Genomic DNA, 22326 nt, shown 5'->3' on the forward strand with positions numbered 1-22326 from the left:
CACTTGAGGGCAAACTCAATTTTGAGCTATTGTGCTATTTACAGGATTTATTTTGGTGGTAAAACTGTTGGCTTTTTGCTTTCTTTAATTTTTTTGCAGGGCAATGCGTTCCTAGCAGGACCTCGATGGACTGATTGATTCCCAGTAGGCCCAAAGAAATCATGGACTGAAGCCCAGCCCCTCTAGGTCATCTCAGCCCTGATCTTCACCACAACCGAGTGCCCGGAATTGGCAAGACAAATGATGGTCCTGCTGTTGTAGGGGAAGTTGATATATCAGTGGTACTTACTGAACGCTTACCGTATGCAGAACATAGCAGAAGCATAGAAGCAGCGTGATCCCGGAGCTTAGAACAGTGTCTGACACCTACTAAGCACCTAACAAATACCATTAAAACATAATAGTGAGCAGATCGAACCCAGTCCTTGTCTCACACGGGGCTCATAATCTAAAAGGTAGGGAGAGCAAGCCTGAGAATATTGTTGCGTTGTATTCTCCCCAGCGCTCAGTACAGTGCCCTGCCCAGGGGAAGCACGCAGCAAATGCGACTGATCGACTGAATTGTGGTGTTTAAGGGCTTACCAAGTGCCAAGCACTGTACAAAACGCTGAGGTAGAGCCAGGATAATCAGGTTGGTCACAGCCCCCACCCGGCTCACAGTCTAAGGGGGAGAGAGAACGGGAATTTCATCCCCAACTGTCAGGGAGGAAACTGAAGCACAGAGAAGCAAAGTGACTGGCCCAAGGTCACACAGCAGGCAAGGACTGGAGCTGACACGAGAACTCGGGGCGTGTGATGGCCGGTCCCGTGCTCTGTCCCACTAGGACAAGCTGCAAGCTTCACGGTGACAAGAAAAGGCACAAGGTCTGGACGCGATAACTGGGGAAAACAGTGCTATGCAGAAATCACTATCTTACTCACACACCAGGTGTCCCTTGCCATAATCGCATGAAGAAATCCACTATCTACTGCTAATAAACTAAGTCATTTGACTCTCCAAGTTCCACTGGGACCTCGGGTGTGTTGTGATGGATAACTCAAATTAACCCAACTGCTTTGGGGCGTTGGCTTCTGGGCTAGATCTACATTCCAGGCAGAGCAAACACCTGTGGGTTTTGATATTGTTTTTGTTCGGGTTAGCGTCAAGTCACCTACCCTAGTCATAATGTCAAGATCAATACAGCATTTTTTGCTTTTTGTTTGTCTAGTTGTGTACACTCATAATGGCTGCTTTCTGTCAATATCAACACTGCAGTTTGGTGGGGTTTTTTGTTTGGGTTAGGGTGATGTTGCTTACCTAGTCATAACGACTGTTGACGTTTGTCAATATCGGTACTCCATTTGCTGCCAGACTACCCTGCACTTTGAGAGAAATTTTTGGGGTCAGATCTACACTCCTTTCAACCCCCGTGTTGAGAAGTGTAGTACCTTTGCCGGCTCCCCCGGGCCATCGGTTGGCTGCCATCAGGTCACCCGCCTGGGTCACCCACTGAGTGACCGAGAAGCCGCTCCAGATAATCCCTCCTTTCATGGAACTTGGGAAGAAGCGGTTTTGTGGAGCCAGCTCGGCCCGCCCCGGGTGTCCTCCAAATTCATTCATTCGATCGTATTTCTTGAGCGCTTACTGTGTGCAGGGCACTGTACTAAGCGTTTGGAAAGTACAATTCGGCAACAGATGGAGATAATCCCTACCCAACAACGGGCTCACGGTCTAGAAAGGGGGGAGACAGACAACAAAACAAAACGAGTAGACAGGCATCAATAGCATTAATATAAATAAATAGAATTATAGATATATATATACATCATTAATAAAATGAATAGAATAACACACATGTACATATATACACAAGTGCTGTGGGGCGGGGAGGGGGGTAGAGCAGAGGGAGGGAGAAGGGGCGATGGGGAGGAGCAGAGAAAAAGGGGGGCTCAGTCTGGGAAGGCCTCCTGGAGGAGGTGAGCTTTCCGTAGGGAAGGAAGAATTCATTCATTCATTCAATAGTATTTATTGAGCGCTTACTATGTGCAGAGCACTGTACTAAGCGCTTGGGATGTACAATTCGGCAACAGAGATAGACAATCCCTGCCCAATGACGGGCTTACAGTCTAATCGGGGGGGGGGGGGGGAAGGAAGGAAGGAAGGGAGGGAGGGTGGGAGGAAGAATGAGTCCAACACAAGTAATAATGTTGGTATTTGTTAAGCGCTTACTATGTGTAGAGCACTGTTCTAAGCGCTGGGGGAGACACAGGGTAATCAGGTCGTCCCACGTGAGCTTCACAGTTAATCCCCATTTTAAGATGAGGTAACTGAGGCACAGAGAAGTTAAGTGACTTGCCCACAGTCCCACAGCTGACAAGTGGCAGAGGCGGGAGTCGAACTCATGACCTCTGACTCCGAAGCCCAGGCTCTTTCCACTGAGCCACGCTAAGGTTGCCCAGTGGCTGACAGGTTAGAAAGGTTGCCCAGTGGGTGATTTGCTCCCGTCGGGCCGGAATCTATCTCCTCAAAACAGTTGTACGCTATTGCGGGAGGTCATCACGCCCCGTGGAAAAGCGGTGGAATTGCCATGGCCGTGTCGGAAGGCTGTTTCTGGCAATCAGATTCAGTCAATCGTATTTGTTGAGCGCTTACTGTGCGCAGAGCACTGTACTAAGCACTACGAATCAACCGCCCATCATCAAAGGCTTCGTCTGGGTCCTTAAAAGCGAGTAGATGCTTATTGCAGAGAGTCCCGGAGGGGATGGGGGTGGGGGGGATGGGGCTAGGGACAGGGGAGGGGCAGTTCTTTCCTTCACTCATTCGATCCTATTTATCGAGTGCCTACTCTGTGCAGGGCACTGTACTAAGCGCTTGGCAAAGGACAATAGAGCCGATCAAGAGGGAGTCCCGGAGGGGATGGGGCTAGGGTCGGGGGAGGGGACTTCCTTCCTTCTTTCGCTCCTATTTTTATTGAGCGCCTACTCTGTGCAGGGCACTGTACTAGGAGCTCGGAAAGGACCACAGAGCCAATGGAGAGAGAGTCCCGGAGGGGATAGGCCTGGGGCTAGGGACGGGGAAGGGGGATTCCCTCCTTCCTTCCCTCCTTCGCTCCTATCTCCTGAGCGCCTGCTCTGTGCAGGGCACCGTACTAAGCGCTCGGAAAGGACAATAGAGCCAATGGAGAGAGGGTCCCGGAGGGGATAGGTCTGGGGCTAGGGGGCTAGGGACAGGGGAGGGGGATTCCTTCCTTCCTTCCTTCCTTTCTTCCTTCCTTTCTTCCTTCCTGCCTTCCTTCCTGCCTGCCTTCCCTCCTATTTCCTGAGCGCCTACTCTGTGCAGGGCACTGTACTAGGCGCTCGGAAAGGACCACAGAGCCAATGGAGAGAGAGTCCCGGAGGGGATAGGCCTGGGGCTAGGGGGCTAGGGACGGGGAAGGGGGATTCCCTCCTTCCTTCCTTCGCTCCTATCTCCTGAGCGCCTGCTCTGTGCAGGGCACCGTACTAAGCGCTCGGGGAGGCCAATGGAGCCGACGGAGAGGGAGGCGAGGAGGGGAGGGGGCGTGCCCGGCCCGCCCAGCCCCGTCCCCATCCCGCCCCTTTCCTCCCTCCCTCCCTTCCCCTCCCTCTTCGGGCGACGTGGAGGGCTCCGGGGGTCCCGGGGGCGCTTCGGGATGGTGTGGGGAGGCTGGAGGTTGGGGGTGCGGCTGTGCTGGGGGCTGCTGCTGTGCTGGCCCCCGGGCCGGGCTCAGTACGAGCAGTACAGCTTCCGCAGCTTCCCCCGGGCCGAGCTGATGGCCCTGGAGGCGGCCTACCGCCACGGCCTCGACCAGTACGGCCAGCGCCGCTGGGCCGACAGCCTCCACCACCTGCAGCTCAGCCTCCGCCTGCACCGCCTGCTGCAAGACAGCCGGGCCTTCTGCCACCGAAACTGCAGCCGGGCCGGGGTCCGGCCGGGGGACCCCCCGCCCGCCGCCCCCGGGGCCGACGAGCTGCGCCTCATGGGCGGCCTGGTGGGCCGGGCGCACTGCCTCAAGCGCTGCAAGCAGGGGCTGCCCGCCTTCCGCCAGGCCCAGCCCGGACGCGACCTGCTCCGCGACTTCAGCCTCCGGGAGCCCTACAAGTTCCTCCAGTTCGCCTGGTTCAAGGTGGGCCCCCCCCGCCTCCTCCCCTCTCTCCGTCCCCGACCTCCTCCCCTCTCTCCGCCCTCCGCCTCCTCCCCCATCTCTCCACCCACCGCCTCCTCCCCTCTCTCCATCCCCTCCTTCCCCCCACTGTCCAACCCCCACCTCCTCCCCCATCTCTCCGTCCTCCTCCGGCTGTCCATCCCCCGCCGCCTCCCCTCTCTCCATCGTCCGGTTCCTCCCCTCTCTTCGTCCCCTGCCTCCTCCCCATCTCTCCTTTCTCCACCTCCTCCCCTCTCTCCATCCCCCGCCTCCTCCCCTCTCCCCACCCCCCACCTCCTTCCCCCATCTCTCCATCCCCCGCCCCCTCCCACTGTCCATCCCCCGCCTCCCCCCATCTCTCCATCCTCCACCTCCTCCCGCTGTTCGTTTCCTGCCTCCTCCCCATTCTCCATCGTCCAATTCCTCCTCTGTGTTGATCCCTTGCCTCCTCCCCTCTCTCCGTCCCCCGCCTCCTTCCCTCTCTCCATTCACCGCCTCCTCCCCCCATCTCTCCATCCTCCACCTCCTCCCCCCATCTCTCCATCCTCCACCTCCTCCCACTGTCTATTCCCCGCCTCCTTCCCTCTCTCCGTCATCCAGTTCCTCCCCTCTTCATCCCCCGCCTCCTCCCCCATCTCTCCATCCCCCACCTCCTCCCCTCTCTCCATCCCCCGCCTCCTCCCCTCTCTCCACCCACCGCCTCCTCCCCTCTCTCCTCACCCTCCCTCCCCTCACTGTTCATCCCCAACTTCCTCCCCCATCTCTCCATCGTCCACCTCCTCCCGCTGTCCATTCCCCGCCTCCTCCCCTCTCTCCATCACCCACTTCCTCCCCTGTCTCCATCCCCTGACTCCCTGCACCATCCAGCCCCCGCCCCCCCCCCGCCGTCCGGCTCCTGCTTCCCTCCCCTGTCTCCATCCCCTGACTCCCTGCACCATCCAGCCCCCGCTTCCCCCCGCCGTCCGGCTCCTGCTTCCCTCCCCTGCCCATCCCTCCTCTCCGCAACCATCTGGAAAATGGGGCTTGAGACCGTGAGCCCCATCTGGAACAGGGACTTTGTCCAACCCGATCTGCCTTGTATCCACCCCGGCGCTTAGTACGGTGCCCGTCACACAGTTAAGCACTTAACGGATACCGTAATTATCATTAGTATTATCTCTCTCCGTCCCCTGCCTCCTCCCCCGTCTTTCCGTCCCCTGCCTCCACCCCTCTCTCCATCCCAACTCATCCAGTCGTTCATCCAGTCATATTTATTGAGCGCTTACTGTGTGCAGAGCACTGTACTAGGCACTTGGGAAAGTACAGTACAACAATAAACAGTGACGATCCCTCCCCACATCGAGCTACAGTCTAGAGAGGGAGAGACAGACATCAATACAAACACCGATACAAATAAATAAAATTACAGATGGATACATAAACGCAGTGGGGCAGGGTGAGGAGCAGGGGAGAGAGCAAAGAGAACAAGTCAGGGCGACGCAGAGGGGATTGGGAGATGAGGAAAAGTGGGGCTTAGCCTGGGGAAGCCTCTGGGAGGAGATGGGCCTTCAGTAAGGCCTTGAAAGGGGAGAGAGTAATTGTCTGGCAGATTTGAGGAGAAGGCATTCCGGGCCAGAGGCAGGACGTGGGCCAAGGGTCGGCAGCGAGGCAGGCGAGATGGAGGCGCAGTGAGAAGTTTAGCACCAGAGGAGCTTAAGGTGCTGGCTGAGTTGTACAGGGAGAGAGGCAAGAAGAGGTGGGAGGGGGCGAGGTGATGGAGAGCTTTAAAGCCAATGGGGAGGAGTTTTTGTTCGCTTTGCAGGAGGAGGGGGGTGACGTGTCCCGATTGTTTCTGTAGAGAGATGATCCGGGGAGTGGAGTGAAGTATGGACTGGAGTGGGGAGAAGAAGGAGGTTGGGAGGTCAGCTAGGAGGCTGATGCAGTGATCTGGGCGGGAGAGGATGAACGACTGTATTTACATGGGAGTTTGGGATGAAGAGGAAAGGGCGGATCTTAGCGATGTTCCTTAGTGGGACCGACAGGATTCCCGACGGATTGGCTCTGTGCGTTGAATGAGAGAGAGGAGTCAAGGATAACAGCAAGGTTACGGGCTTGTGAGACGAGGAGGACGGTGGTGCCGTCTACAACCTGATCCGTCATACTCCCGAACACTTGATAACGGTGCTCGGCACAAAGTGCTCAGCTCATTTCGCTGGGGCAGCGAGCCGGCCGTTCCATAGTTCCCGTCAGAGTTTCCGAGTGGGCGGGAAATAGGCCTCTTTTCCTCCTGCACCTGGAAAGCCAGCGGGCCTCGTCCTGCCTCTTACTCATCTCTGCCGACAACATTGATGCCGCATCTGAGCGTGAGAGTTTTGTTGATACCTGAGGGGTGACTTCTCTTTCCATTTCTGGAATGGCTCGACAGTGCTCCCGAAGCAAACTCTCGGTTTTTATCAGTCCTTCCAAAAGACGCGTCAAAAGTGGGGCAGTTGAGGATGTTGGATGATGGGGAAGTGGCATCTTGATCAACTTTTTTGATCCTCCTCCTCCCTGCTTCTAAGCAGCTGTGAATGATGCTCACTTAGACTGTGAGCGACAGGGACTATCTACAACCCGATGAATCATAATAATAATAATTTGGGTAACAATTAACAATTTGGTTTCCCCAAATCTAAAATGAGGGTGTAACTACCTGTTCTCCCTCCTATTTAGATCACGGACCCCGCGTGGAACAACAATTTTGCGATCTGATTCGCTTGTAGATATCCCAGCGCTTAGTACAGTGCCCGGCGCATAGGAAATACCGTTATGATCATTATTATTACTGTTGTTGTTGTTGTTGTTTGGTAGGGGGATGTGAATGTGCAAAGAGAGGGACTGAACAAACATTCAACTAAGCTGTGGTTTCTTTCATTCAAGCCTCCTTCCTAAACAAAAGAACTTTCTCCTCCTCCTCTCTCTCAGGCGAATAACCTCCCAAAGGCCATCGCAGCAGCTCATACGTTTCTCCTCAAGCACCCGGATGATGAAATGATGCAACGAAACATGGCGTACTACAAGAGTATACCTGGGGCGGAGGAGCACATGATAGACTTGGAGACCAAATCTTATGAGGTGGGTTCACGCCTTGCATCCTCCCGATCGGGATCAAACGGAAAGCTGTCGATGGCGTTAAGCGGCCAACGGGTGTAACGGTGAGATGGGATTGCCCGCGTTGGCACTGTGGCGTACGGAAATAATACTGTAGCAGCATGGGAAGAAGAGGAGGGTGGCCCAGTGGAAAGAGCAAGGACTTGAGAGTCAGAAGGACCTGCGTTCTAATCTCCGCTCGGCCACCTGTCTGCGGGTGACTAGGAGAAAGTCGCTTCGCTTCTCTGGGCCTCACTGAGCTCATCTGTAAAATGGGGATTAAGACTGTGAGCCCCATGCGGGATGTGGACCGTGCCCAACCTCACTAGCTTGTATGTACCCCGGTGCCCGGGACAGAGTAATAAAAATAATGATGGTATTTATTAAGTGCTTACTACGCGCCAAGCACTGTTCTTGGCATATAAATGCTTAACACATACCATTAAGAAAAAAAATGGGGGTGTTGGGGCAAAAATCCTGCCAGAATTACCTACAGTCCTCCTGGGAAACCAGTTCCCCTATGGAAAACCGAGCAGTTTCTTCTTGCCTTTCAGAGCTTCTTTATCAGGGCTGTGAGGGCGTACAACGGAGAGAACTGGAGAACATCCATCACTGACATGGAGCTGGCCCTGACCGACTTCTTCAAGACCTTTTACGAGTGTCTCGCCGTCTGCGAGGGGTCCAGGGAGATCAAAGACTTCAAAGATTTTTATCTCTCCATCGCAGGTGGGTTCCGCGAGTTGCGGGGGGCGCCTTCAGCCAGTGAGATGTCTGGGGTTTTCGGCTCGGGTTTGCTGCTCCCAAAGGGGATGAACGTGTGGATCTGTGCCATTTCACGGGTTTGGGAGTCAGAGGTCGTGGGTTCTAATCCCGGCTCCGCCACTTGTCTGCTGTGTGACCCGGGGCAAGTCACTTAATTTCTCTGGGCCTCAGTTACCTCATCCGTAATAAGGGGTTGGAGACCGTGAGCTCTGTGTGGGACAGGGACCGTGTCCAACCTGATTACCTTGCATCCACCCCAGCGCTCGGAACAGAGCTTGACACAAAGTAAGCGCTTAACAAATACCGTAATTATTGTTGTTATTTACTTGAACAGGCAGCTGCAAAGATCTCCGTGACCCACACTGCAGGCTCTTAGTAAATGTCAAAAGTCAAGAAACAGGATGGGGTAGTTAGCCCCAAGGCGGTGAAGGGAGCATCACTTTTAGGGGATGGGCACTGTGCTGATAGCCGGCGGTGGAGCCAAGTTAGCAACTCCATGTCATGCTTTTTCCTCCCTCTGTCTTCCCCGCTACTGCAGGGCTGTAAGACTCTCCCTGCCCCCTCAAACTTCGCCCCAGAATGTTCCCCAGTGTCGAAAACGAAGACGGGAGGAAAGGGTAGTAACAAACAGGATGGACGGAATCCCCCTGTGATTGCTGGATCGATTGAATCTAGATCTTCTGACGCCCAGGCCCTTAATTCTTAGTGCTCTTAACGCTAGGCCTTGCTGATTCTCACCATTTACATAACCCAGCCTCCCCCAGCCCCCTCATCATTATGGTTTCCCTGGTAAGAAAATGGGAAATCACCTAATCACTAGTTTGTTTCCCAATCTGGCCAGTTTAGTTCATCGCCGCCGTGGTAAAACTGAGTGATGGGAGCGAAGGAGGACACCGAAAACCAGGCTGAAAGGACCGCCCGCGTGGCCTATGGTAATAACGATAATAATAATAACTGGTAGTTGCTAAGCGCTTACCGTGTACCGGGCACTAAGCGCTGGGATGGATTCAAGCAAGTCAGGTTGGACACAGTGCCTGGCCCACAGAGGGCTCATAGTCTTAATCCCCGTTTTACAGATGAGGTCTCTGTGGCACAGAGGGAGGGAAGTGACTTGTCCAAGGTCACACGGCAGATACGTGGCGGAGCCGGGAGCAGAACCCAGCTCCTTCTGACTCCCGGCCCGTACGCTATCCGCTACTGGCACGTTGCATGCCCGGCTCAGCTCCTCGTGGCCTAAGGAGATTAACTGGGTTCGGTTCTGGGCCAATCTGCCCCCATTACGGAGCCTTAGCTGGTGTTTCACCCACTGGGGCCACCTCACACCCGCTACCAGGGGCCGTCATCTTTCCCCTCCCAAGAGCTCCATTTGTCAATGCCTCTCCCTTCACGATTCTTGTTTTTTAAGGGTATTTATGAAGCGCTTACTATTTTCCAGGGACTGTATTTAAGCCCTGGGGTAGATTCGAGCTAATCAGGTTGGACACAGAGACTGTGTCCCTGTTGATCAGCTTGGACACAGTCCCTGTCTCACAGAGGGCTCCCAGGCTAATCCCCATTTTACAGATGAGGGGACTGAGGCGCAGGGAAGCAAAGTGACTTGTCCAGGGTCACACAGCACTTAAGATTAAAACCCAGGTGCTCTGATTCCCCGGCTCGGGCTCTTTCCGCTCGGCCACGGCTGCTTCTCTGTGAGGTTTGCCGAACCCAGCCACCTCTCCAAGGAGACTCACTGTCTCCCCAAGGGCCCTGACTCATTTCCTGTAGAATATCTGAATTTCCAGTTGACTCAGGGCAGCGTTTCAGGTACGACTCAAGAGTGAAATCAAAACACTTCATCAAAATCGCCCTTTCAGTCCCAGTTAATCAGTCAGGAATATTTACTGAGCCCTTACTCTACGGAGAGCACCGTACTGAGGGCTTGGGAGAGTACAGTACAATAGAATTAGCAGACATATCCCCTGCCCATAACGAGCTTTCAGTCTAGGGGGAGACAGACGTCAATAGGAATAAATAAGTGATTTATAATACATAATTTAAAGATATGATACGTAAGCGCTGTGGGGTCGGGAACGGGACGGATAGCAAATGTCCAAAAATACGCCCCTCTAGAATGTGAGCTCGCTGTGGGCAAGAAACGTGTTTGCCGACTCTGTCGTATTCTCCCAAGCGCTTAGTACGGTGCTCTACACGCAGTTAGCGCTCAATCAATACCACTGACGATGATGAGTAGTGTGGCCAAGAAGCTGCCGCTCTCTTAATTTATGAACCCTGGGGCCCGGGTTCAATCGGCTGTTAGATTCAGAGACAATAGCAGGTTAGGCCGGGCCTCGGGGCCAGATGGAGGCCCTTGGGATGACAGGCAAACCACAGATATGAATTCAACACCCACGGAATACTTAGCGTTGCCTGGTTCAGAATCAGGTGAGCGAGCCTCGCGTCACACGTTCGTCCCTCTCCTTCAGATCACTACATCGAAGTTCTGGAATGCAAGCTCAAGTGCGAAGAGAGCCTCACCCCGGTGGTAGGAGGCTACGCCGTGGAGAAGTTTGTCGCCACCATGTATCACTACTTGCAGTTCGCGTACTATAAAGGTGAGCCCTTTCGGAAACTGGGCGGAGCCCGGAAGTTCTCTTCCGCCTCCAGGAGAGAGCGTCCCCCGGTTAAATGTTCCAAATTGCACGTGGCCAGGCCTGCCTGTGCCGGTCCCAAATGGGAGTTTCAGGTGGGAGGGAGGATTCTTGGCTGTGTTGGCCAAATGCATGGCCTGCTGCGATCTGGGGGACCGTTTGTTTGGTCAGCGTCTGGGGCGTCTGTCCTCCTTCCAAACGGTGGGCCCTGAAGCCAAAGTCGAAGCAAGAAGGCTAAGCTACAGGTGGGAAGGCGTCAGAGTCAGTCTCTGGCGGTGACTCTACTCTCTGGTTACCCCCACCCTCTCTGCCCGCCTTCTCCTCCCCGAGACTTTCCCTCTCCCCTGGCCTTGTCCTCCTCTCTCAGCCTGCCGCCTATCCTCTCCCAACCTGCTCCTCATCCCCCTCTCCCATCCTGCCCACCCTGGGGTGGATCTTTGGGCGTGGGGAGGCGGGGGCAGAGTTCGGGGGAGTTCACTCCCCCTGCCTCGGTCACCGATTCAACCCCTGGCCTCGCTGTACTTCATCTAACTTCCTAAAGTCCAGCACACTCCATCCATTGACTGGTCTTTTGCTGAACATCTGTTCTCTTGAAGTCAATTAAGTTAGCAGCGCGGCCTAAGGGAAAGAGCACGGGCCTGAGAGTCAGAGGACCTGGGTCCTCATCTCAGCTCTGCCAAGCATCCGCCGGGTGACCTCTGGTGAGTCATTTAACTTTTCTGTGCCTCAGTTTCCTCATCGGTAAAATGGGGATTCAAAAATCTCTTCTCCCTCTACTTAGACCGGAAGCCCCTTGTTCATTCATTCATTCATTCATTCAATTGTATTTATTGAGCACTTACTGTGTGCAGAGCACTGTACTAAGAGTTTGGAAAGTACAATACGGCAATAAAGAGAGACAATCCTTGCCCACAATGGGCTTACAGTCTAGAGGGGAGAGAGATTCATCAAAACAAGTAAACGAGCATCAATATAAATAGATAAAATTATAGATATATGCATATATACATAAGTGCTATAGGGCAGGGAGACGAGGGGAAGGGGGGAGAGCAAAGGGAGAGAGTCATGGTGATGCGAAAGGGAGGAGAAGCTGAGGAAAAGGGGGCTTCGTCTGGGAAGGCCTCTTGGAGGAGGGGAACCTTAGTAGGGCTTTGAATGTGGAACTGGGTCGGAGTCCATCTGCTTAACTTGTACCTACCCCAGCGCTGAAGGCAGTGTTTGGCACCTAGTACGTGGTTGCTTAACAAATACCGTAATTAATTCATTCATTAGGCCCCAGTATGTCCACTTGGGAGGCTGGGTTGTCCCTGCAGGGCCTGTGGCTAGACAATTTTTTTGATGGTATTTGTTGAGCACTTACTATATGTCCGTCACTGTCTTAAACACTGGGGTAGATACAAGCTAGTCAGGTTGGACACAGTCCCTGTCGCAGATGGTACTCACAGCCTCCATCCCCATTTACAGATCAGGTAACTGGGGCGCAGAGAAGTCAAGTGGCTTGCCCCAGGTCACACGGCAGACAAGTGGCAGAGCCAGGATTAGAAGTCTGGTCCTTCTGACTTCCAGGCCCGGGCTGTAGCCGCTAGGTCAGGCTGCCTCAACACTGACCTGCCGTGTTTTCTTCGAATCCAGTGAATGACTTGAAGAACGCCGCCCCTTGCGTGGCTAGCTACATGCTCTTCGATCAGAAAGATGAAGTCATGAAGCAGAATTTGGTGTATTACCAGTACCATAAAGACAAGTGGGAGCTCACCGACGACCACTTCCAACCCAGACCAGTAAGTGCTATGTGTATCCTGTCCTTCCCCTCCCTCTCTATTTCCTACTTCTTGTGAGCTCCATGAGGGCCAGAGACCATCTTCAATTCCCACCCGGGGAATTAGCACAGCGCTCCGCCCACAGAGAGGCATTGTGGCCTGTTGAGAAGCAGTGTGGCCTAGTGGAGAGAGCTGCACTGTCTCCTTCCCTCTCTCTGCCGGGACCTGGGAGTCAGAAGAGCCTGGGTTCTAATCCCAGCTGTGCCATTTGTCTGCTCTGACCTCGGGCAAGTCACTTCTCTGTGCCTCAGTTACCCCATCTGAAAAATGGGGATTAAGACTCCGAGCCCCATGCGGGACAGGGACTATGTCCAACCTGATTACCCTGTATCCACTCAGCGCTTAGTACACAGTCCAGCACATAGTAAGTGCTCAACAGATACCATGATTTTTTTTTTTTAAAAAAAGACCTGGGCTCTAATCCCGGTTCATCCGCTTGTCTGCTGTGTGACCTTTGGCAAGTCTCTTAACTTCTCTGTGCCTCTGTTCCCTCATCTGTTAAAGGGGGCTGTGATCCCCACATGGAACCTGGAATGTGTCCAATCCGATTAGCTTGTGTCTATTCCAGTGTTTAATGCAGTCCCTGGCACACAGTAAGTGCTTAGCGAATACCAATTTAAAAAACCCCACACTAAGCCCTTAATAAATACTATTACTACTTTCCATCTCTAAAGGGGGATGACTTCTTCTCCCTCCCAATCAGTCAGTTGTATTTATTGAGTGCATACTCGTGCTGTGTGCAGAGCACTGTCCTAGGTGCTTGGGAGAGAACAACAGAACAGAGTTGGTGGACACATTCCCTGCCCACAGTGAGCTTACCGTCTCCAACGTTAAGGCCGGGGCTAACCCCTCTGTCGGTCTGGGCACGAGGGGGTTATCTGGGTGGCCCTCTGATTCTGGAGGACCGGGATGATTTTATGTCCAGATCAACCTTCATCACCCTCTGCCACTCTCTGGATCTTCCCCTAAGTCCGGCTGCCCAGGAAGCTCTGGCCGGAGCAGCCACTGTGACTCAGTATCCCGATTTGATTATCTATCCTGCGTCCAACCCGATTATCTTGTATCTACTTAGAACAGTGCCTGGCACCTTTATTTATTTATATATTGATTTTATTTATCCTGGTGCTTACCGCAGTGTGTGGCTCATGGAGAACAACAATAATAATAATAACAATAGCGGTATTGGGGAAGCGGCGTGACGCAGTGGATAGATCCCGGGGCTGGGAGTCAGGAGGCTGTGGGTTCTAATCCTGGCTCCGCCACTTGTCTGTTGCTTGATCTTGGGCAAGTCACTTCACTTCTCAGTGCCCCAGTTACCTCATCTCTAAAATGGGGATTAAAATATGTGAGCCCCATGTGGGACAGGGACTGTGTCCAACTTGATTTGCTTGTATTCTCTCCCAGTGCTTACTACAGTGTCTGGCACACAGTAAGTGTTTAACAAATACCACAATTATCATTATTGTTATTATTATTCTCTGGACATCTGTACAGTAGGGATTGAAACTGTGAGCTTCATGTGGGACTGTACTCGATTTGCTTGTATCCACCCCAGTGCTTACTATAGTGCCTGACATGTAGTAAGCACTTAACAAATACCATTATTATTAATTAATGTGCAATACGTGAAAAACCAGACTCCCAGATGTTGACTCATCTGTAAAATGGGCATTAAGACTGTGAGCCCCACGTGGGACAACCTGATCCCCTTTGTATCCTCCCCAGCGCTTAGAACAGTGCTTGGCACGTAGTAAGTGCTGAACAAGTGCCATCATCATTATTATTATTATTATTGACATAGAAGATTAACTTTCTTAGTTCTTGTCACCACTGCTATTAATTTTGCTCCAACTGAAAATGTGCCTTTGATTCTCCTCCTCCTCCCCCTCTTCTTTCCGAGTTCTGTGTTTGATTCAGAGACACGTGAGCAAAGAATCGCACCTTTTAGTTTACCTTCTCTTTGTTTCTCTTTTATTTGTATTGTCTTCCAATATTTCCAGAACACTTTTGTGGAAATTGGGCCAGCTTTCATTTTGCCGCTGACCAAGCCTCGTGGGAGAAACTGGCAGTGTTAACTCCACTTAAAGAGGAAGGCCCTGAGCCCCCAAGGAGGTCATGACCTGCTCTTGGTCGCGACCTGTGCGAGGTCTTACCCCGTCCAAAGTCGTGACCGGTCCAAGGTCGTGACCTCCCTCAGGTTTAGCATTGACTGCAGAATCTCCATAAATGGTATAGGCCCATAATCCAGCTTCGGGCCACTCTCTTCCTGCCTGAAAACAGTTGTGCACATTTTGGTGTTCTAAAATACTTTTCTCCTTTTCCCCTCATTTCTTTCGCCATAGGAAGCCGTTCAGTACTTCAATGTGACCACACTCCAGAAGGAACTGTATGAATTTGCCAAGGAAAATATAATGGATGATGATGAGGTAAGTTTTCTAGACAGAAGGGTGTGTCTATCCAGTCAACAGGCTTATGGAAATTCAGCATTGTTGTAGCCTGTATAGATCCGGGAAATTCTTTAGTTGGAATAATAATAATAATAATAATAATTATAATGGCATTTGTTAAGTGCTTACTTAGTGCCAGGCACTGTACTAAGCGCTGGGGTAGATACGAGATAATCGGGTTGGACAGAGTCCCTGTCTCACATGGGGCTCACAGTCTTAACCCCCATTTTACAGGTGAGGAAGCTGAGACAGAGATAAGTTAAGTGACTTGCCCAAGGTCACACAGCAGACTAGTGGTGGACCCTTGATTAGAACCCAGGTCCTCTGTTTCCTTTAGGCCACACTGCTTCCAAGAGATCCCAAGAGGTCTTCGGGGTCTTTCCCCTGCTTCCAGGCAGGTGATTTTTTTTTAATGGTCTTTGTTAAATGCTTATTACGTGTCCAGCGCTGGGGTAAATTCAAACTTATCGCAGATTGGACACCGTCCGTTTCCCATGTGGGGCTCACATTCTGGGCTGGTGGGAAGAGGATTTCATATCCATTTAATAGATGAGGTAACTGAGACATAGAGAAGTTAAGTGATATGCTTAAGGTCACACAGCATCCAGTTGACAGAGCTGCGATTTGGACCCAGGTGATTGACCTAGTGCTCAATAAATTCCTTTGAGTGATTTATAAACCCTGGATCCTTGAATTCCCATTCTTTCCTTACTTAAACTATGAGCCGCTTGTGGGACATGGACTGTGTCCGACCTGATTATCTTATATCTAATCCCAGTGCTTCAAACAGTGCTTGGCACATAGGAAGCACTTAACAAGCACCATTTAAAAAACATCCTTAGGGATGGAGTTTTGGGATAGCCTTTTCCAGGATTTTATTACCCAGAGAATAAGAACTGACTTGGGAATAATTGGCCTGAACACATGTATCCTTTTAGAACATTTAGGACCAAGAAAACAAGTGATTTTTAGGAAATTCAGATTTAAGCGATTCCTTCCCTGACGAGCCAGATTTTGTAACAGTATGGGCTTTCGGCACTAGGTGACACCCGAGGAACATACAGAATTAGCGTTCCGGGCAGGTCTTAAAGCAACTGTAAAATCATATTTGCCGCAAAATCATCTGTACAATTAAAATGACTCTGGGCTTTCTTCGCAGTTATTTTTCTCTTTTCATATAACCAGGAGTAGCATTTAATGTGTTGTTATGAGTAATGCCGTGGAGCTTCACTCGTCGAATCAGCCTAATGAATTGCTTGGGGTTCACGATTGGGTGACATCATTGAGATGTTTGATTTTTTTTTTCTTCTTCTTCTTCTACTGAATTGCAAAGATGAAGTCACCCCAGCCCCAAAGAGCACATTTTCGGAGCTAAAGTAGCAAATGTTATAGAACTGCCATCATCGTCAAGAGGGCTGGGAGGGGATACTTCCAGAGAATATTAACAAATGTTTCACGAGACATCAGAAGGAAAAGTCCCGGGGTCTGACATGGGGTAGTTGTAGTCCAAAAGAGAATATGTGTTGCTACTTATCTGTGGTGGCTACCGTTTTTTTTTTTCCTTCAGAGATCAGTTTTGAATTTTAACAGGGGAAGGAGTGAATTCGCTATTTACCTCCAAGACTACCACTCTCCATGTTGCAGGGAAAAGATACATGTGGATTCCTTTTCCTGAATCTCGAAAAGAAAATGACCTTTAAAGTTAGCTCCCAAGTCTATATGAAGAAATTACGGAAGCGTCGTGCTAACTCTGGGAAATATTTTCCTGTTGGGCTCTTGGTGGTGTAGGGAGGAGAAAGTCAGGGAATGAGAAATTTTAATAATAATAATAATGTTGGTATTTGTTAAGCGCTTACTATGTGCCAAGCACTGTTCTAAGCGCTGGGGTAGACATAGGGGAATCAGGTTGTCCCACGTGGGGCTCACAGTCTTAATCCCCATTTTACAGATGAGGGAACTGAGGCACAGAGAAGTGAAGTGACTTGCCCACAGTCCCACAGCTGACAAGTGGCAGAGCTGGGATTCGAACTCATGAGCCCTGACTCCAAAGCCCACGCTCTTTCCACTGAGCCATGCTGCTTCTCCATAGATGAGAAATTTTAGTGTACAAGGCAAGCAGCGTAGCCTAGTGGATTTTAACAGAGGCCTGGGAATCAGAAGGACCTGGGTTTTAATCCCAGGCCTGCCAATTCTGACCTTGGGCAAGTCACTTAATTTCTCTGTGCCTCAGTTTCCTCAGTGGTCAAATGGGGATACCTGTTCTCCCTCCTACATAAACTGTGAGCCCCAGGTGGGACAGAGACTCTGTCTGACCTAATTAACGTGCTCCTCGCCCAGTGCTATTTCTAATTTCTTTTAATGTCTGTCTCCCCTTGTAGACTGTAAGCTCCTATAGACCAGGAAACACGTCTTCCAACTCTACTGCATTGTACTTTCCCAAGCGTTTACTACAGTGCTCTGTACGCAGTAAGCGTTCAGTAGATGCCACTGATTGATTGATTTCATGTCGTGTGATCTTAAGCAAGCTAATTGACTTCTTTATGTTTCAGTTTCCTCATCTGTAAAATAGGGTTCTTTCCCTCTAGACTGGACTCCATGTTGGGAAGGACTGAGTCCAGTGTAATTATCTTGTAGCAACCCACTGCTTAATACAGTGCTTGACACAGAATAAGCATTTAAATACCCACAATTATTATGATCGTTATTATTATTATTTCTTATATATTTGTATCAATTTCTGTTATATCCTCCTGTCAATAATATTTGCAAATCATTTTTCTGTCTTCCCCTTTAGATTTTGAGCTTCTTGAGGGTAAAGAGAGTTGAGTCATGTTTCTCTTATCCTCTCCTAGGCCTTAGTAATAACAGTAATGGAACTAGTTAGGGTCTTATTATGTGCCAAGCACTGTTCTAATCACTGGGGTAGATGCAAGTTAATCAAGTTGGACACAGCCCCTGTCCCACATGGGGCTCGCAGTCTGAGAAGGCGGGAGAAGGATCTGTCTGCTGTGTGACTTGGGCAAGTTGCTTAACTTCTCTATGCCTCAGTTACCTCATCTGTAAAATGGGGATTAAGATTGTGAGCCGGGGATCGGGTCCAACCCGTTTTGCGTGTACCCACCCAGCGCTCAGTACAGTACCTGGTACATAGTAAGCACTTAACAAATACCACAAATATTATTATTATTACTATTACCAATACCATTATTACTAGTATTATTGAATCCCCAGTTTACCGATGAGATAACTGATGCCCAAAGAAGTGAAATGACTTGCTTAAGGTCACTCAGTAGGAAGAGCCGGAATTAGAACCCAGGTCCATTGACTCCAGGCCCAGGCTCTTTCCTCTAGGCCACGCTGATCTGCTTAGTATCCAGTAGGTGCTCAACAAATGCCACCCAGTTATCATAGTTTAAAAAAAAACACTCAGAACTTGTAAAACTTCTAAAAGTGCCAAAAGTGTTGATTTCATGGTCAGCTGGGATGAAATCTCTCCACCCTCCCTCTGTTTTGGTTCAGAACAGATCTGTCGGGGCCCAGTGTCCCTCACTGAGACTCTCTCATCGAAACCAGAATGAGGCTTTCAGGTCTTTTGCCAGCAGAGCCATTTTTACGGCCGTAAAGCTGTAAATACCAGGAAACCTCGGGATAATGTTTTCTAGGGCAGTGAAGATGTTTTTTCTTCCTACATCTTGGTGAGCTGGTTACCTGGAGTTAGTTTGGCTTTCTGAGCCTCTTGGCTGAGACATGTAAGGAAAAATTATAAGGCCGTTCTATGCGGAGTTGTTAAAATATCTAATTGAACAGGAGGACGTTGTAGGGGCGTTTCACCGGCACCTGAGGTGTGGAAGGAAATTGTAAAGCTCTTTGGTTCCTTACGGGTTAGACGTGTTGCAGGGAGCCAGGAGCGAGGAGATGCCCAGCCTCTCCACAAGTCTCCCAGAACTCCTGTCCCCGCCCCGTTTGAAGTTCTGCAGCGTTGAGGATCGAGACGGGGAAGAGGTGATATTTCACCCTGAGATTCCCCCTGTAACTGTAGGAGTCCCTCAAGGCTCAGTTCTGGGTCCCCTTCTATTCTTCATCTACCCCCACTCCCATGGAGAACTCATTCTCTCCCATGACTTCAACTTCCATCTCTACGCAGATGATTCCCAGATCTATATCTGCAGCCCTGATCTCCCTTCTTCTCTGCAGTCTCATATTTCCTCCTGCCTTCGGGACAGTTCTACTTGGATGTCCCTTCGACACCCCAAATTTAATAGGTCCAAAACAGAACTCCTTATCTTATCACCCAAACCCTGCCCTACAAGTGTCCTTGCCCCCCACAGTAGGCAGCTCCACCATCCTCCCTATCTCAAAAGTCCACAACCTTGGCACCATCCTCCTCTACTCATCTCCTTCATTCAGCTCACATATTCAATCCGTCACCAAATTCCGTCAGTTCAACCTTCACGACATCTCTAAAATCCACCCTTTCCTTTCTGTCCAAACGGCCACCACGTGAATCCATGGATTTATCCTATCCTTCCTTGATTACTACATCAGCCTCCTTGCTGACCTCCCTGTCTCCTGTCTCTCCCCGCTCCAGTCCACACTTCACTCTGCTGCCCGAATCATTTTTCTACAAAACACATGCAGTCCATGTCTCCCCACTCCTCAAGAACGTCCAGTGGTTGCCCATCCACCTCCTTACCATTAGCTGTAAAGCACTCAATCACCTTGCCCCCTCTTACCTCATCTCCTTGATTTCCTACTACCACCCGGTCTGCACACTTTGCTCCTCTAATGCCAGTCTACTCGCTCTACCTCGATCTCGTCTGTCTCATCTGTCTCTCCCCTATACTCACTCTGGCCTGCAATGCCCTCCCTCTTTATAGCTGACAGATGATCACTCTCCCCACCTTCAAAGCCTTATTAAAAGCACGTCTCCTCCAAGAAGCCTTCCCTAAGTCCTCATTTCCTCTCCTCCCACTCCCTTCTGTGTCATCTAGCTCTTGGTTTTTCACCCTTTACTGACCCCACCCTAAGTCCCACAGTATGGTTGTCCATATCCGTAATTTATTTATATTAATGTCCGTCTCCCACTGTAGACCGAAAACTCACTGTGGACAGGGAATGTGGGCCCTTCACTAGGCTGCGCTGCTCCTCTTACAGGGCCCGGGCACACGCTCCAGAGTTAAGCTGTCGGGGTGACCCTCCCTGTCTTCCCCTGCCTCACAGAGAGCAGACGTCCTGTTCATTTCAAACATCTAGCTCTTACGGCCTCGACATTCCTAAAGAAGGGGCTTCTCTCACTGGATCTGCACGGAAAATTCAGGTCACCCAGCCAAAGTTATTTTTCCTTAAGTCAATCCAGGTCTCATTAGTCGACTCTATTACGAGGTCTACGAGAGAGTGATATTTGCCTCAACGATGTTTTTGTTCAAATATCTTAGCAACTAGATGAGAACGGTATCTGCTCCGCGGACGCTTCAAGGACGGCTAACGTCGTGTTCTTCCGATCCATCTGTGGACGGATGGTTTGAGGCCTCTTAGAGTTCCCGGGGCCCTGGAGGTCCCTAGTCAAGGTTAGAGCCGATCCCTGCCCTCAGAGGATTTCCCATTGAAGAAGAGAGGTTGGAAGGAATATGGCGGCAGTTGGCCTCCAGGATCTTGTCATATGTTGCCTAGTGGACAGAGCATGGGACTGGGAGTCAGGAGGACATGGGTTCTAATCCTGGGTCTGCTGCTTGTCTGTTGTGTGATCTTGGGCAAGTCATTTCACTTCTCTGCACCCCAGTTCCCTCATTTGTAAAATGGGGATTAAGACTCTGTCATTTGGGAAGGGACTCTGGTCCAACCGGGATTAGTTTGTATCTACCCCAGTGCTTAGTACAGTGCCTGGCACATAGTAAGTGTCTAACAAATAACAACAACAAAAAAGAGTTGGACATTGAGGCTGCAAAACAAGCAGTTCCAGTCAGATTCTACTTTTTCCTCTATGTATCGGTCAGTCGGAAGCACCGTGGCCTGGTGGAAAGACTGCGGGCCTGGGAGTCAGAGGACCTGGGTTCTTGTCCCAAGCCCTACCTCTTATCTGCTGTATGTGACCTTGGGAAAGCCACTTAACTTCTCTCTGCCTCAGTTTCCTCATCTTAAAAATGGGGATTAAGTCCCGCTCCCTCCTCCTTAGACTGTGAGCCCCAAGTAGGACGGGGACAGTGTCCCACCTGATTATCTGGTATCCCAGCACTTAGTGCAATGCTTGGCACATAATAAGTGCTTAACAAATACTATTATTATCATTATTATTATTATTATTAGTTATGCCACCATCCCGGCTAACACCCCCCAGTTTCCTGTTAGGAATTGATCCGTTGTGTGATTTTTGTCACGACAGGGAGAAGTTGTGGAGTACCTGGATGAACTCCTGGAAATGGAGGAGAGTAACTGACCGGAAGAAACCAACAGCGTTGTCCTACTCTGTGGACGGTACATTTTTTTACAAGGAGCAGGAATCTCACCATGTGCCTTCTCACCTCCTTTGACCCCTACAGCTCAGATTAGCAGTTCCTCAGAGCGATCCTTCGTTTCTGAGCACTGATGGAGAAGGCTCAGAAACTCTGCACCGTTCACTGTCAGGGGGAAGATCTGTCATCGTCCCCCCGCCCAGTCCATCCTCCAGGGCCTCTGGCCCTCAGAGGAAAGGAGCCTCCCACAGCTTTCTCTTTCCTGTTTAATATTCCAAAGAGCAGCATCTTTTAGGGGGAAAACAAGCCTTCTGCGTAGTTTCTCTTTTCAGCGTTCTTGGGGATTTCATCGTCTCCTGGTGAGGTTTTCCCAGAAAACACCCCGAGGTTTGAAGAAAACTCAGAGGGACACCTCCAAACTTTGGCCTGACCAGTTTGGGGATGAATCCCCTGTTCAGTCCAGCCAAATTCCCTTAGACTGGTAGCCCCCCGTGGGACAGGGACCGTGTCCGATCCAATTAACTTGTAGCCATCCCAGCGCTTTGAAAAGTGCCTGACACGTTAACAGATAATAATAAAGTGCACCAGGTGTCCACAGAAGGAGGCAGACCTCATTGATTTGGCAGAAAGCCCATTCACCACTGCCTTTTCCCATCCCCCTGGGCTCAGCTGGGGCTCTGGGGAGGGAGTGTGCAGAGGAGCCGGTTCTGTAGCTGAACAGCGTGTTATAAACTTGTCTTATTTCTTTGTTTCTCCATTTGGGACTCTCTGTGTCTGGGTCTCCTTTTCCCTGTCCGTGCATCACTTTGGGTCTGGGTCCCTTCTTCCCCGCATCACTAAATCCCTGTGTCTCTGGGTTCCGGAAGTTGGGCCAGCCTTGGCGATAGCCGTTATAAAGCAGGCTGGATTTATTTATTCACTGGATATAGAAATCCTGATGGTGTTGCTCGAGGGATCTTAGAGGAGGGTGAGGG

General features: G+C 50.7%; 1 protein-coding gene across 1 annotated transcript; it reads left to right on the forward strand.

The window, feature by feature from the left end:
• The first annotated feature begins 3647 nt into the window (after positions 1-3647).
• On the forward strand, positions 3648-22109 carry LOC100092428 (cartilage associated protein). The gene is made up of 7 exons (XM_029049335.1): positions 3648-4124; positions 7086-7235; positions 7805-7976; positions 10475-10603; positions 12272-12417; positions 14799-14882; positions 21283-22109. Exons 1-7 carry the CDS (start codon positions 3651-3653, stop codon positions 21334-21336), a joined length of 1209 nt encoding a protein of 402 aa, XP_028905168.1. The 5' UTR covers positions 3648-3650; the 3' UTR covers positions 21337-22109.
• The last annotated feature ends 217 nt before the right edge of the window (positions 22110-22326 follow it).

This window comes from Ornithorhynchus anatinus, chromosome 21, assembly GCF_004115215.2.
Source record: "Ornithorhynchus anatinus isolate Pmale09 chromosome 21, mOrnAna1.pri.v4, whole genome shotgun sequence".
Lineage (NCBI taxonomy): Eukaryota > Metazoa > Chordata > Mammalia > Monotremata > Ornithorhynchidae > Ornithorhynchus > Ornithorhynchus anatinus.